This window comes from Pelophylax lessonae (assembly GCF_965119305.1).
Source record: "Pelophylax lessonae genome assembly, chromosome: 8".
Classification (NCBI taxonomy): domain Eukaryota; kingdom Metazoa; phylum Chordata; class Amphibia; order Anura; family Ranidae; genus Pelophylax; species Pelophylax lessonae.
In genome coordinates, this window is record NC_138775.1 from 142,623,876 (window position 1) to 142,639,476 (window position 15,601).

A 15,601-nucleotide genomic window follows, 5' to 3' on the forward strand; every position below is an offset into this window, starting at 1 on the left:
CTTTAAAGTCCCTTGGACGGCAAGAAGATTAAGCCAGTCAATCTGGAATGAAATCAACCCTGAATATTCACTGGAAGGACAGATCCTGAAGCTGAAACACGAATACTTTGGCCACCTAATGCGATGAGAGGACTCACTGGAAAAGACCCTGATGCTGGGAAACATGGACGGAAAAAGGAGAAGGACGTCGACAAGATCGATAGATAGCATCATTGAAAAAATAAACATGAAGTCAGGCAAGCTCTGGGAGGCAATGGAGAACAGGAAACCTGGCGCGCTATAATGCATGAGGTCACGAAGGGTCGGACACGACTAAATGACTGAATACCTGATCTCTCATTACTATACAATGCAAGAAGAGCGGGCCTGTTAGGACAGTGTTCAAAATCTAGTTGCAACTGAAAATGAATGCCTTTTCAGTACAGACAGGGTTATATAGGGCAAGCCGCTGCCCAGCCACCTCAAATTAACTACCCAAGGTTTTTTTTTCCTTGCTGGGAGGGTCCAGAATACAGCATCTAAAAAAGGTCAGCTGCAGTTATTTTTTTTTTAAGTTATGTTATGTGAACAAGGACATGGGAGAATACCTACTTTATTTGTTACAATTTGTCTGCAAAAGTGGAAATACACCAAATCCAGAATAGGTCGAAAACCCCCTTTGGGAATGGTACCATGAACAGGTTTGAATACAATCCTTTGAACCAGTCTTGTGGGGGGTACCAACTACTCCCTGGGACAAGAGATGGTCAGGGCATTTTGCAAATTTGACTCTCCTTGGCCAAGTTCTTGGTTGATTTGAGATCCTGTTCACATCTTGCCTAGCGAGACACACAGAGCAGCCCATTACCTTGAATGGGCTTCCCTATGTGCGGTTGTCGCTCAAAAGTCAATTAATGCACTTGTTTGGGTAATGAGGTTCATGCAATTTTATCAACTGCATTTTGCTACAATGTACACGTGACAATTGTGGTAAAATCACACCGCTTTTGGGGAGCCACTAATGAATGGCACCTATATCCCGGTTTTGCTACGATTTTAAATTGGTGGGTGTGAATGGGGCCTCAGAGAAGCAAGCGTTGAAGAGACTGCTTGAACCCACAGGTCTGAGACATCTGTGTCCCAAAGAGGCAAACCGATGTACCCCCCATTCCTAGGAATGTGGGCACCCTTTTATTGGGAAGAGGGCCTTGAGGACTCTTTGGGCTTTGTAACCCAGGTCTTGTGCCAAAAGGAGGGGCTGAACATAGGTTGGAAGCTGAAGCAATTATATGCTCTGGGTTTTAGTAGCAATGAAGCAGGGAGGGGCTTTTTAGTAGTGATCGACCGATACCGATATTTTGGCCATTGCATATCGGTATAGGCCGATATTTTCGTACATTTAAAAAATGTATTTTTTTTAATTTTATCACTACAGGTACCCTTTTGGAGGGATCTGGGGGTCTAAAAGACCCCAAACCCCTCCTCTGCACTTAAAAGCATTGAATGTTGTAATTTTTTTTAATCTGGCGCAGAGTACCCGGAAGTGATGTCATGACATCACTTTCAGGTTTTTGCATGGAGACCCGATCAGAGCCGAATGTGGCTTAGATCGGGTTTTCGGCGGCCGTGCAGGCTGGTTGTTTGGGCGAGCCGCGATAGGCCTGCACCTTGTAATGACAGCCAATCGGCTTCTCAGCCGCATCGGTTGTCATTACAAGGCAGCCGACCGTCGGCTATTGACGCAGATACCGGGGTGATGCCTCTAGCTGCAGGTATCACTCCGGTACAAGCACTTTCCGAAATATCGGCCACCTCGGTGGCAGATTCCGATATAGTCAGGGAAAGTGCATATCGGCCCTCAATATATCGGCTTTGTGGATAATCGGTCGATCCTTACTTTTTCGCCACAAGATTCTGGACATTTTCATGGAGAATAGAGCCATACTGGAAATTTGTTTAATGAAATGTTCTTGGGCATCCACATAAACAAGTAGAGCAGAAGGTAATTGCTATGGTAAAAACTGGATTTTTGTCTTACCGTAAAATCCTTTTCTGAGATTCACTGACTGACAGCTTCAAGTCTTCAGAACATTTGGCTTTATGCTCTCTCTCTAGGGGTAGGCAGAAACCTTTTTGGTTACGCCCCTGGGGCAGTCTCAGAGGGTATACCATCACTTCCTGCTGTAGGACTCCAGTTTGTAACAAGCAGTGTCAGAACATAACTACTCCAAAGAGGGGCTGTGTCCGTCAGAGAAAAGGATTTTACAGTAAGACAAAAAAAAAAACAGTTCTTTCGTTCACTGACAGACAGCTTCAAGTCTTCAGACCATTGGGATGTCCCAAAGCAGTGTCAACATTAGGGGTGGGAAAAAACACCACAAACGCAGAATTCCCCAACAAGGCTAAACATAGCCAAGCAGGTAACAGGAGCTCAACTAGCAAAGCTCGCCACAAGGAAAAATTTTCACCCTTAAGAAGCAGAAGCCGCTGCTGATCCACTTGGAAATGGTCACAGCAGATGCAGCCTGCCCCTTACAGAGGTCCATTCGTAAGAAAAAACAGAATTGGATTTTCTAATCGGTTCAGTCACTGCCAGGTACACCCGAACCAGCCTTCCCACATCTAAGAAATGCAAGGGAATTTCCTTAGGATGTTTCGGCTTCGGACATAGGGACAGTAACAAGGTCTTCATTCAAATGAAACCCAGAGACAACCTTCGGAATGAACGCCTGACAGGGTCACAACACCAAATTTGTCCCTATGAATCACCAAGGTGACCAACGGGACAACGCAGCCAACTCCAAAACACGATGTGCGGAATAGCTACTAAAATAAAGCCACCTTCTGCGACAGTGAGCAGAGGAATTTCTCGAATATTTTAAAAAAGCGAGGCTTTTGAAGCACTGACCGGACCAAGTTGAGTTTCCACGGAGGTACCAGGGATCACACCGGAGGAGCCTGTGAACCAAGGACTGTCACCAACAGCCTTTTGGAAAAAAAAAACTAGCAAATGTGTAATTCTGGCCCTTGATGGTGCCCAGAGCCAAACGATCTACACCCAATTGTAGGAACTCCAACAAGCGAGACAGAAAAGGAGCGGGGAGAAACCACTCACGACTAACACCAAGTAATGTACTCCTTCCAAACTCGATAAACCTTCCTGGAAGTAGATTTCCTAGCTTTCAACAGCAAAGGAATCACTGACTCAGACAGCCCTGTATCCGCACAGGGCATCCCTATAGACGATCCGTCCAGACAGTCTGATCGCCCGAATTTCTAGGATGTTGATCGGCAACCTGGACTCCTTCCGAGTCCAGACACCCTGGGCCAAACACACATTCCCAAGACACCTCCCCATCTGGACAGATTGGCATCCGTGGTGATCACAGTCCAATACAGGGGAGGAAAATATTGATTTTCCCAGATGTAGGGCCAGGGAGCAGAGCCACCATAGGAGAGAGACTCCCTCGAGCAACGACTCAACGGGATCAGATTGTCCAATGACATCAGATCCTTGTTCCATTTGATCAGAATCTCCCTTTGAGAGGGTCTGCAGTGAAACTGCACAAATGGAAACTGCAAGGACCGAAACTTGATCTTGTAAACGAACCAACCAGTTCGTGGACCCACTTGTCCTGAATAAGCAAGGTCCACAGATCCGGAAGGTGACAAAGACATTCCCCCACCCCAGCCGCAGGTGAGGGCGCCCCTTCAGGCGAAGACTTGTCTGCAGGAATCAGAAGTGCCCGCTTTGGACTTACCATTCCAGGGTCTCTTGGAGCCTCCCACAGAGATATGGATGGATCTCAAGCCCTTTTCCTGCGAACCAGACAGATGAAAGAGCCGCTTGTGAGCCGAAAAGGGACTCCGCTTACGGCGAGGTTCCTTGCCCTTAGCAACCTGCAGAAGCAATGTACTTTTGCCTCCCGCAAGGCCCTTAGTGAGCTGTTCCATAGAGGCACCAAACAGATGGTCACCTACAAAAGGAAGGATCAGTCAAAACCTTTTTAAAAGCCTAGTCAGCTGACCAGTACTTCAACCAGATCATGAGGGCAAGGGTCACAGTCGTTACCGAAACCCTGCCGGCATCCAGGGATGCAATGATACTGTAACCCTTGGATCAACTGGTCCGCCAGCTCAGAAGGTTTGTTGACTCCCCTCCAGTTCCAGGCACAAAATATTAGCCAATTCCGTTAAAAGTCTGGGATACCAAGGTGATCGCAAACACCACCCTCAAATTGAACCAGCCACTGTGAAGAGATACCAGACCAGAGCTTCAGCTCTTTTGTCCACGGGGTTCTTAAAAGACAGGGAATACTCCACCGGCAAAAGAGTGGCCTTATTTAGCCTGGAAACCTGAGAATCCACCGACAGTGGAACCGTAAGTTTCTTCAGAAGAGACTCCTCAAAGGGATATCTCCTAGCAAAACGCTTAGATACCATGACTACCCCAGCAATTTCATAGGAAAGGAGGGGGGAAACTACTAACCATACCACGGTCACCAGGTGGGTGCCACTCCCAGCAGTCTACTGCACCATTGAGACTCTGGTCGTGACCAGGGCAATGCACCCTCGCAAGGCTTTTTTTTTCTCTTTCTTTACTCGCCGGTCAGCTCCTATCCCAGTGGTGCTAGGTCGCAGCAAACCTAGCGCAGAACTAATAATTGTATCGCGCTCACAGGCAAGACTGGGAAGGTCGTAAGGATCTAGGCTATCCAGTGTGTTGCCCAGTCCAGCTGTTGATTATTTTTTGTTCCTGTGTGAACTACAAAGTAAATAATTCCATTACAATCTGAAAAAATGCCAGGACCGCAGATCCCAGCAGAGAGCCAGGTCCTTCCTCCTGACTAAGCAGAAAAAAAATGGAGTTCTACAGCAGGAAGTGATGGTATACCCTCTGGGAATGCCCCAGGGGCGTAACCAGAAACGTTTGCGCCTAGTCCTACTCCTAGAGATAGAGAGCCTAAAGCCCAATGGTCTGAAGACTTGAAGCTGTAACTGTCAGTGAACAAAAGAGAAAGCATGATTCTGAAACAGGTTAAAAAGGAAACCAAAATGGGCATAGCGATATGGAGAATTGTGTTGCACAAACCAAGGATTTGGCGGATGGCAGCAGTGAGATAGATCGCCTCAGATCATGCAACATGCTTGCTAAAGTGAATTGAGGAAGAAAACGCTTTTGCAGCTTCCTCCAACATGGTCTTCCATGTCCTCTTTCCCCTTCTGTGATTACCTCATCTAAGGCAGCATTATTGAGGGGTGGAAGAGTGGCGTTTGAGCATTGGGCAAAGAGAGCTGTGTTAAAACAATTATTCGTCAGTGAAATTGACAGATGCATAAAATTCTGTTTTTGCCAAATAGGCCACTTGAGTTTCTGAAAGAGCTAGTATTGCATCTAAAGACCAGTGGTAGAGTTGTCTCCTGCTTTGGCGCAAGGGTCGAATTGCCACTCTGAGATTAATTGTTTGAGTGGGCTTTCAGCAGAGTAAATGTTCGCCTGCAGTTTTGAAACGGCTCTATTCCACTTGGTTTCCACCACAGCAATGTGAGAGGGTATTCCCCTGTAGCGTACTCTGCGTGGGGGGGGGGGGGGGGGGCACAATATAGGGTAAGTGGGTCTAGCAGAATGCAGAAACCTGGGTGTAGACCATTCTGTAGTCAATCCTCATAGTGAAAGGGTCGGAGGAAGTGCCTGAATATCTTATAAGAGATCTAGGCAGAAGTGGTAAAGTGTGCAACTTACAGTGTGATGCAACACTAGGTCATCCACCTAAGACTAAGCTCTAAGTGGTTTTTGCACCAAATTTGAATTTTATACTGTAGTGAATATAACTGAAATCTTGCCCCAGTCTTTTACAATCATGGTCAGAAGCATACAGGGTGACTCTTACCTGTCCATGATGCTGGACTGTACATTAAGTCCAAGCTTGGCCTCTCTTAGCCTTGAAGGGGTCTTCAGGGACTGGGTTCAGTAGGGATACCAAGCAAGCTACAGGCCTGGATTTGTATAGCACTCTGGCTGACTAAACACATTGCACTAAGCACCAAGGTGAGTGCCCATACAGGACACACTGCCCAAAGCAGCACCACAGCATGGGGTCTGGGTACAGTTTTCAAGGTTTACCGAGGTTGTGCTGATACGGATGCACTGTTACTAGAAGACAGTGAGGAGTTGGAAGAAATTGAAGACAAAAAAAAAAAATAATAAAATAAACTAGTTAGGCCAAGAATGATTTCACCATAAATGAGAAGAGGCCCATCACATCAAACCACAGGCACAAAGCTCAGGTCTCAAAGGAATGGGGTAGGATGATAGGGGAAGATGCTCAGTGGGCATATCCTCAGAAGTTTACCAGTGTCCAATCATCTGAAGGTACAAGCCTATAACCCAGGGTCTAGGAATACCTTGTTCCATGTCCTGTACAAGATATCCAGTTATATCACAAGACTGATGCATTACCCTGGCCAACTATCAAGAACAGAGCTGCAGTGTACCAAGAGTTGAGAGCAAGTCTGCTGTAGCTTTTAGGTTTAAGCAATGACTTACCGAAGCTTGCTCTTAAGAGTGTTAACCTCTCGATTCATGGCTTCTGCCGTTTCTGTGGCATCTTCAAGTTCACGCTGCAGTTTGCGGCGCATTGCATTTGCACGCTGTGCTTCTTCTTCGGCCTCCTCCACCTGGCGTTTCAACTGTTTCATTCGAACATTGTTCTTCTCAGCCTGGTAGCAAGATACATATTTTTAAACATTGTTCAAGAACTAAACTGTTCAAAAGAATAATTGGATTTAATTTCTTACCTGATCTTTGAATTGCTCTGCATTGCGCCTTTCATCCTCCACCTGCATCAAGACATCCTTTAGTTTTTTCTCTGTACGGCGCACCTGCTTGCTTGCATTCTGTCTTTCCCTGTGATGGACACAAACATAGGATTCCTTACCATGAAAGAAATCATATTCAACCTCAATTATGTAAAGCAGTGTTCTCAACTTTTTTTCAGTTAAGGCACCCTTTAAAAGACAACAGTCTCGAGGCACCCCAATCTAAAATGTAAAAAGTATTCTAATAATTTTACCCATTGTAGCAACATCCACACAAGTAGGACACCAAAACGCTCAAAGTGATTTACTCTTCCAAAGCAAATACACTTTTACAAACTTGTACTGACTAGTGTTTCTCTTCCCCACTCCACCTCCACTCAGCTAATGTGACCTCAACGCTGGTGGAGAGGGGCAGGGGAGGGGTCAAACAAGGATACTGTGCAAGTAACGGACATCCTCCATATCAACTGATACCACTGATATTTAGGATCTACAAGGTTGTAATAGTGCACAAAGAAAACCTGTGGCTTTGTGTAACTAAAAGACGGGCTTCATCCACACGTTGGCTTGTATACAATTTTTGGGCCTTTTGCCAAGGCACCCCTGAAGAAACCTGTAGGCACCCTGGTTGAAAAAGGCTGATGTAAAGGTCACACAGCAATGATTGTCAGTTAAAACCATCCCCATTATCTAGGGATGCACCGAAATTTCGGCCACCGAAGTTTTCGGCTGAAAATGGGCCTATCCCATTTCGCCCGAAAATGGGTTAAAAATGCCAAAATTAATGGCCGGCGTGAGGAAGGAGGAGGGCGCAGCGCAGGTTTGAAAAGTCCCGCCTCTGGCCGGCAGCCCGTCTCTCAATGATGTCCCTACTACTGCTATCTGTGCATTAATGAACTAACAGACCGGGCGGGAGAGCGGCCGCTAATAGCTGTAACTATGTGAGCCTTTACTTCCCTGTCAGCGGCATGATGTACATGAATGAACTGACACTCCGGGCTGGAGGGCTGGGGGAGCGGCCGCTAACTATGTAAGCGCTTCACTTCCCTGTCATGCGGGTATCTCCTCTGACAGGGAAGTGAAGGCTCACATAGTTATAGTTATTAGCGGCCGCTCCCCCTGCCCTCCCGCCCGGAGTGTCAGTTCATTCATGTACATCGTGCCGCTGACAGGGAAGTGAAGGCTCACATAGTTACAGCTATTAGCGGCCGCTCGCCCGCCCTCCCGCCGTGTCAGTTCATTTATGCACAGATCGTAGTAGTAGTGACATCACCGGGAGGCCGGCCAGAGGCGCGTCTTTTGAACAATGGACACCGGAGGAGCTGAGTGAGTAGAAGAGGGACGCTGAGGTGGGGGGGAGCTGAGGCGAGCTTACCATTGGTATTAGTAATATGCAGCATGAGGTGGTTAATGTATTGTCACTGCTGCATTAGTGACCAACCAGTGGCAGTTAACCCCTTTGTGCTGCATTAGTGCAACCAGTATCAGTGCAACCAGTGTTAACACTGATACTGGTTGCACTAATGCAGCACAAAGGGGTTAATTAACTGCCACTGGTTGGTCACTAATGTATCAGTGACAATACATTAACCCCCTCATGCTGTATAATACAAACACCATTGGTAATTAAATTAACCACTTGCCAACCCGTCACAGTACATATACTGTGACAGGGTGGCAGCGACAGGTGTACAATGCTGCCTGTTTTTGGTGTATGCCCCTGTTCTATCCAATTTAAAATTATTTGGGGGAAAAAGTCATTTTCGGTTTTCGGCCAAGGGCACCCTGCATTTTCGGCCCAAAATTTTCATTTCGGTGCATCCCTAGCATTATCCCTACAATTGCTACTGTCACCAGACCAGACTTTGCATTTGTTCCCCTCTGCCACTCTGGACTGAAGGGAATTTATATTCTGGTACTAGTAGCTGCCAGGCATTCAGTAGGCGATACTTCCTCCTCCTAAATTCCTGCTTTTTCTGAGAGCTGAATGGGGAGTTTGTAGATACGGTGCAAGCCAAGTGTTTAGTTGCAACGTGCGCCATTCGCTTGAATGAGTCATTTGCCAGTGGTACTACAGGTTGATTGTGACAGGGGCACAATTTTTGCCATAGCATGTGTACAGGCCTGGGCGGCTGCATACTATCTTTTAGGCGGGTGGTAAGACCACAACTCAACCAACAGCTTTTTACCACCCCCAACCACTCCCATTTGAACAAGGCCCAATACTGCTAGGGGTGCTCACATCATGGCTGCAGTCATGATTCTGGTATTTTTATTCATTTTTAAAACCAGCAATCGCCTTTCCAGTAAATGCCAAGTGACTACAGCCACATGATCATTTTCACAGCAATTGGAAGGGCCCCCTACGCACTCTCAATGCAGTTCTCGGGTTCTCTCCCTACACAGGGGAGAATGGAACCGCTGTAAGTGGTCAGGATGGCTGCGCACTAAGATGGAAGACTAACGAATGAAGCTGGAAATTATTTCATCACTCCTCGTTTCAGATCGGTCTTTCCCTGGTTGGTACAGCTAGGGAAGAATCTGATCAAACAGATCTGTGTTTGATCAGATGCTTTGAAGGAAAGAAAACCCTGTCTCCATAAAACGTACCAGTCACTGCCCAAATCACTCCCATTCCCTCAAGCACGAATGCAAACGCGCAAGTCTGGCACGCATATATACATGATGCTTGCAACGCACACACACGTTAGGAATTGCCACGAATGGAGAGAGCAATAATTTTAGCACCATAGCTCACATTTAACTCTAAATTGATAACCTGTTAAAGGCTTTTAAAACTTTGCCTATGGAAAAACTTAGCTTGTCGCCATTTCACAGGCGTGCACAATTTAAAATCGACAGGTTTGGTATCTAGTTACACCACTAATTTTATTTTACCAAATAAATTAGGTAGTAGATACTGTCTGCATGCACCAACTCATTTTAGGTGCATTTCAGAATATTTGCATTTGATAAATGGCTGTGCAAATGCTGTGACAAAATTGCAGCAGCCATCTTTTTCTCCAGGGCCTCTGCTTTCAGAAAATGTATGTTTGGGGATTCCACGTAATTTTCTAGAAAAAAAAAATGGCAGATATTTACATGTAAAAAATTTCAAAACTGCCAGTAGCCAAGTTGTAACAAGTATGTCACCGAAAGTCAAATAAAACTACATCCAACTGAGACTACACGGTCTACAGGGTGACAATGCTGTCTTTCAGAGCTGTTCCAGAAAGTAGAAAAGTAATGGATTTACTGGCAAAATCAACAGGTAATAAAGCGGTTACAGTGATTACCATTTTACCCACTTCAGCATTATACATACTTTGTTTCTGTATCAAGCTGTTCCTCCAGTTGTGCAATCTTTGCCTCCAATGCAGTGATTGAAGCTTTAAACTTTGATTTAACAGATCCCTCCAACTCCTGAAGCTTAGTTTTCAACTCTTTATTCTGGCGATCCATTTGCTGGCGAGCATTTTCATTTTTCTGAGCATTGCTGCGCTCTGCATTCAGGTCAGTGTTCAACTGGTCAATCTTAAATAAAATGGAAAAATAAATATGCCATGCTCCACAGAAATTATGAAAATAAAAATCTTTATATGGTTTGCCAACTTCGGACATTGATTCACACACAAATTTATGATAGTTAATGCTAAGGGTTTTTGATGTTAAAATGTTTATATTCATCTTTAAACAGTACTTTTTCCATAAAAGCTATACAATGTTGAGAGGTGATAAATATCCACAAAAAGCAAGCCACTGAACCTGAAGTGTTGCTTTCCTCAGTCTGTCATTGACCAGTTCTGTGTTGCCCTGTTCCTCCTCTAATTCTTCTTCAAGCTGAGCAATGCGCGATTCCAAACGTCTCTTTTCTTCTACAGCTAGAGCACTAAAATGACAAAGATGGAATATGAAGAAATATCAAAACCAATAATAAACTGATTTTTTGGAAAAAAGAGCACACCTGTGGTGTATCCCCCGCACCTAATGGTGTATGTAAAGTTTAATTGAGAATAAGGCAGCAGCTATAGAAATAGGGAATAGGAATGTCAATAGCCTTAGGGTTAACCTACAGCGCTTGCCAATTGCTTAATATTCTTAAATGCTATATGCAATTGAATATAATAAATTACTGTATTAATATGTGCAATAAATACAGCTTATAAACCAAATTATATCAAAAGAAAAAAAAAAAAAAAAACAATGAATACATTGTGCAATAACTATATTCCAATATAATAAACAGCTGTTGCAAAGATGCATGGTAATTTATAAGAAAAAAAAAAAATATATATATATATATAAATAAAGGTGAGTGTCCAGTGCAGATTTAATTCAAGTCCATCAATATAGTGACGGTAGTTATCAGAGTTCAAATAAATTTCTTTGTGCAAATGCTCTTCCGGTCTAATTAAAAGTGCAGGTGCTCAATGTGAATCTTTATCCAATTTGACTTGTGACTTATAAGTGGCATAGGTTCCTTTTCCACAGTGGTAAGGTAAAGATGGGTGACTTACCAGATATAATTGGTCTCATGTACCATATGGCACTATGACCAATCACGCTTGTAGGCCCTCAGGGCCAAGGTAGGTTCCCTTGTGCCGCTCTGGTAGTGGGGTAATGGTAGATTCCTCCTTCCCTTTCCTCACATCAGTATAGGGCCAGGGTATGAAAAGAAAATTCTCCAATAGAGTAGTATATTCAATAAAAGATTTATTTCCCATCCATGGGTTAAATAAAAGGAAAAAGGTATACAGGATTCGTGACAGTATATACAGTGCAAGCTACATGCAGAGTGGTGAGGGGAGAATTCCGGCTTGCATTTCACCTGCAAGCTGCAGTCACGCCGTGCGTTCCAAAAGCTGACGCGTTTCGTCACTTTCTGTGACGTTCTCAAAGATAGGGCCTGAATAAACTGTCACGAATCCTGTTTACCTTTTGTTTTTATTAAACCCATGGATGGGAAATAAATCTTTTATTGAATATACTACACTATTGGAGCATTTTCTTTTCATACCCTGGCCCTATACTGATGTGAGGAAAGGGAAGGAGGAATCTAACATTACCCCACTCCTGGAACGGCACGAGGGAACCTACCTTGGCCCTGGGGGCCTACAAGTGTGATTGGTCTTAGTGCCATATGGTACATGAGACCCATTATATCTGGTAAGTCACCCATCTTTACCTTACCACTGTGGAAAAAGGAACCTATGCCACTTATAAATCACAAGTCGAATTGGATAAAGATTCACATTGAGCACCTGCACTTTTGATTAGTCCGGAAGAGCATTTGCACATAGGAAAATTTGGACTCTAATAACTACAGTCATATTTATGGACTGGAATTAAATCTGCACCGGACACACACACTATATATATATATATATATATATATATATACACACACATATATATATATATATATATATATATATATATATATATATATATATATATATATATATACACACACATACACACACACACACACACACACCATATATTTTTATTTCTTATAAATTACCAGGCATCTTTGCAACATTATATTGGAATATTGCACAATTTATTCTTTGTTTTTTTGCCTTGATATATATTGTTTTTTTAACCGGATTTATTGCACATTTATTTATAATATATAGTAATTATAGTCCATTGCATATAGCATTGAATATTAAGCAATTAGCACTGCAGGTAGCCTTAACCCCAAGGCTATTATTGGCAAACTGCTTTTTTGCATACATACTCCACAAGTTCTCTTCCATAATTACATTGTCTAACAAGTGTCCAGCTTGGACCAAGGTAAAGCATGCATATTCCAAACCTGAGTGACGGCCACAAAAGTAGACAATCACTGTAGAAGTTGGCAATACTGGAGTGATTACTGTGGTCTTCTGGGCCCTGTGACAAGTGGATGTAGTTTTGCTTACTAGGCCACCATTCACTTTCTCTCCCCCCCCAATGAATACAAAGTTCTCTGATTAGACAAAGGGAAGATAGCAATGTCCCCAACCCTGCCTCTCCACCTCATCCAATCAGAAACCCTTGTGTTCACTGAGGTGAACAGTGGCCACGCCCAATGGGGGGGGGGGGGGGGGCGGCTATTGCATTTTGCAAGTTTATCCCCTGGGCAGGGTTTGTTCACCTTTGTGGACATTTGCCACAAACCTCTTTATGCATTACAGTGTCCTCCATACATTAACATCTAGTGCTAAAAAAAAAAAAAAAAAAAAAAAAAACACACACTAGATTGTCTTATCGTAAAATACTTTTCTCTGATGTGCATTGGACAGCACCAGAACGTCTTGACTCTTGGGTTTATGCTGCCCCCTACAGTAGTAGGACACTAGGTGGAAAAAGTTTGACTATGCCTATAGGGCAGTCCCCAGGGGGTATACTGCCACTTTCGGCTATAGGTCTTCGGTTTTGTAACAAGCAGTGTCAGAAGAACATAAAACCCAAATGAGGGGCAGGTGCTGGGTCCGTCAATGATCAGAGAAAAGGATTTTACGGCAAGACAAACAGTTCTCTTTCGTTCATTGACGGACACAGCACGCCAGATCTTCTTGACCCTGGGACATCCCAAAGCTGTTTTAATATGAGGGGTGGGAAGAACACAGCAGGAAAACACTTCCCAAAAGCTAAACATAGCCAACCAGGTAAAAACAGGAGCTCAGCCAGGAACAACTGGAGCTCACCTGACAAAAAAAAAAAAAAAAAAAAAAAAAAAAAAACACACTCAGAGGACTAATCCTATCCAACTGCGGCCTGCAAAACCTTGCAGCCAAAAGAAGCATCCGCAGATGCCAAAACATCCACCTTATAAGACTTTGTGAAAGTGTGCACGGACGACCAGGTGGCCGGCTTGCACACCTGAACTACCGACGCTTGATAACGGAAGGCCCAAGAAGCACTAAGCGCCCTTTGTAGAATGCGCCTTAACAGGTAAAGAAGGATCCTGACACTTAATGGAATAAGCCTGCACCACCGTCTGTCTGATCCATCTAGAAATGGTCGCAGGAGACGCGGCCAGCCCCTTACAAAGTCCATCTGTAAAGATAAAGAGAATCCGATTTTCGGAACGACTCAGTCACCTTAGGAAGGAACGAATGGCAGGGACAAAGCACCACTTTGTCTCTGTGAACCACTAGATAGCTGCATTGTCTGGTCATTCACCCTAATGCCCCGTACACACGTGCAGATTATCTGAAGACTTTTGTCTGCAGACTTACCAAAACCATATAATATGAGGTCAAACCTAAACACTTTCAATTTGTATGCAATCCGGCAGGCCCTTGCACTACATAGAAAAGGTAAATCTGAAGACAAAAGTCTTCAGATAATCTGCACGTGTGTACGGGGCATAACTCTGACACAAGTGATAGCCACCCAGGATTTTCTCTGTCGAAGCGCCAGAGAGCGGAACCACTAGATGAGGGATCCCCTCGTACCCAGGTTCAACAGGATCAGATTGTCTAGACTGTGGGTTTGGTGTCTGTGGGTTTGTGTTCCATTTGGCTAGCATCTCCTTTTGCAGGGATCTGGTATGGAACTAAGCAAACGGAACCACCTTGAAGGTGGAGACCAAGCCCAGCACTTGCATACAAGTCCTGAGAGCTGACTGCCGACTTAACAGGAGCCGTATCGCATCCTGCAACCTCTGGACTTTCACCTCTGGAAGAAACACCTGGGCTCAGGCCATGTCCAGGGTAAGGCCCAGATAGTCCAGCTTGGTGAATGGGACCAGAACAGATTTTTGGAAATTCAGATTCCATCCGCACTCTTGCAGAATTCGCACTGAAATGTCTTTTAAGGCATTCGGAGACTGTTCGCAGAATGAGGTCGCCCAAGTACCCCAGTACAGCAATCCCAATGCTAACACCGAGGCCAAAACTTTTGTGAACACCCAAGGAGCAGAGGCGAGACCGAAGGGTAACGCCACAAATTGATAGTGCTCCTCGCCCACGACAAAGCAAAGGAAATGCTGATGCCCAACATATAGGGATATGAAAGTAAGCGTCCTTGATATGGATAGAGGCCAGGAAATCCCCAATGAAGGCATGCCACTACCATGCGGATGGAATCCATTCTAAATTTCTGAACCCGCATAAAGCGGTTCAAGGCCTTGCCTTGAGGTCCAGAATTGGACACCCCTTGCCTTCCTAGGAACAGTAAATCGTTTTAAATAAAACCCCTCAAAGCACTCCGATTCTGGAACCAGTACAATGATCTCTTGTGAACCAGTACAATGATCTCTTGTGAAAGGAGATCCTGTACTGCCCTAAGAAGACCACGTAGGCGATCTAGGGTCAAACGCAGGAGGCAAGGACTGGAACTTGTAACTGGACCGAATCAACTCGTGGACCCATTTATCTTTAATCGAGGAGGTCCACGGATCCAGAAAGCAGCGAATACGCCCCCCCCCCCCCTCACCCCAGATACGGTGAGGGCGCCCCTTCAGGCAGAAGTGGGCTTGTCTGTGGTCCCGGAGGAACCTGCTCTCGACCTACCAGGCCATGGCCTCCTGGAACCCCCTGCAGTGTTAAGGGCGGATTTTGATCCCTCGTCCTTAGATCCCGAGGGACGAAAAGACCGCTTATGGACAGAGAACAAGGGGCCACGTTTACGAGACTCTTTGCTTTTAATAATCTGTGGAAGCAGAGTACCCTTTCCTTCAGTAAGAAACTTCACCCCTGGACTAACTGGTCTGGTCGCCCTTCCAAAATTCTGGCACGGGAGCTTAGCCCATTCTGTTAAGGTCTGGGAAACCAAGGTTATAGCAAAAACTGGCCTCAGAATGGAACCG

The 15,601-nt window shown here is 44.8% G+C and overlaps 1 protein-coding gene across 1 annotated transcript in view; it reads right to left on the reverse strand.

The window, feature by feature from the left end:
* Positions 1-15,601, reverse strand: part of MYH9 (myosin heavy chain 9) — a 215,191-nt gene that overhangs the window by 6,134 nt on the left and 193,456 nt on the right. The window contains exons 37-40 of the mRNA XM_082266538.1: positions 10,564-10,687; positions 10,124-10,332; positions 6,778-6,886; positions 6,527-6,699 (exon numbers count right to left, since the gene is read on the reverse strand). Coding sequence (XP_082122664.1) covers positions 6,527-6,699; positions 6,778-6,886; positions 10,124-10,332; positions 10,564-10,687 — 615 coding nt within the window. The remainder of the gene's footprint in view (positions 1-6,526; positions 6,700-6,777; positions 6,887-10,123; positions 10,333-10,563; positions 10,688-15,601) is intronic.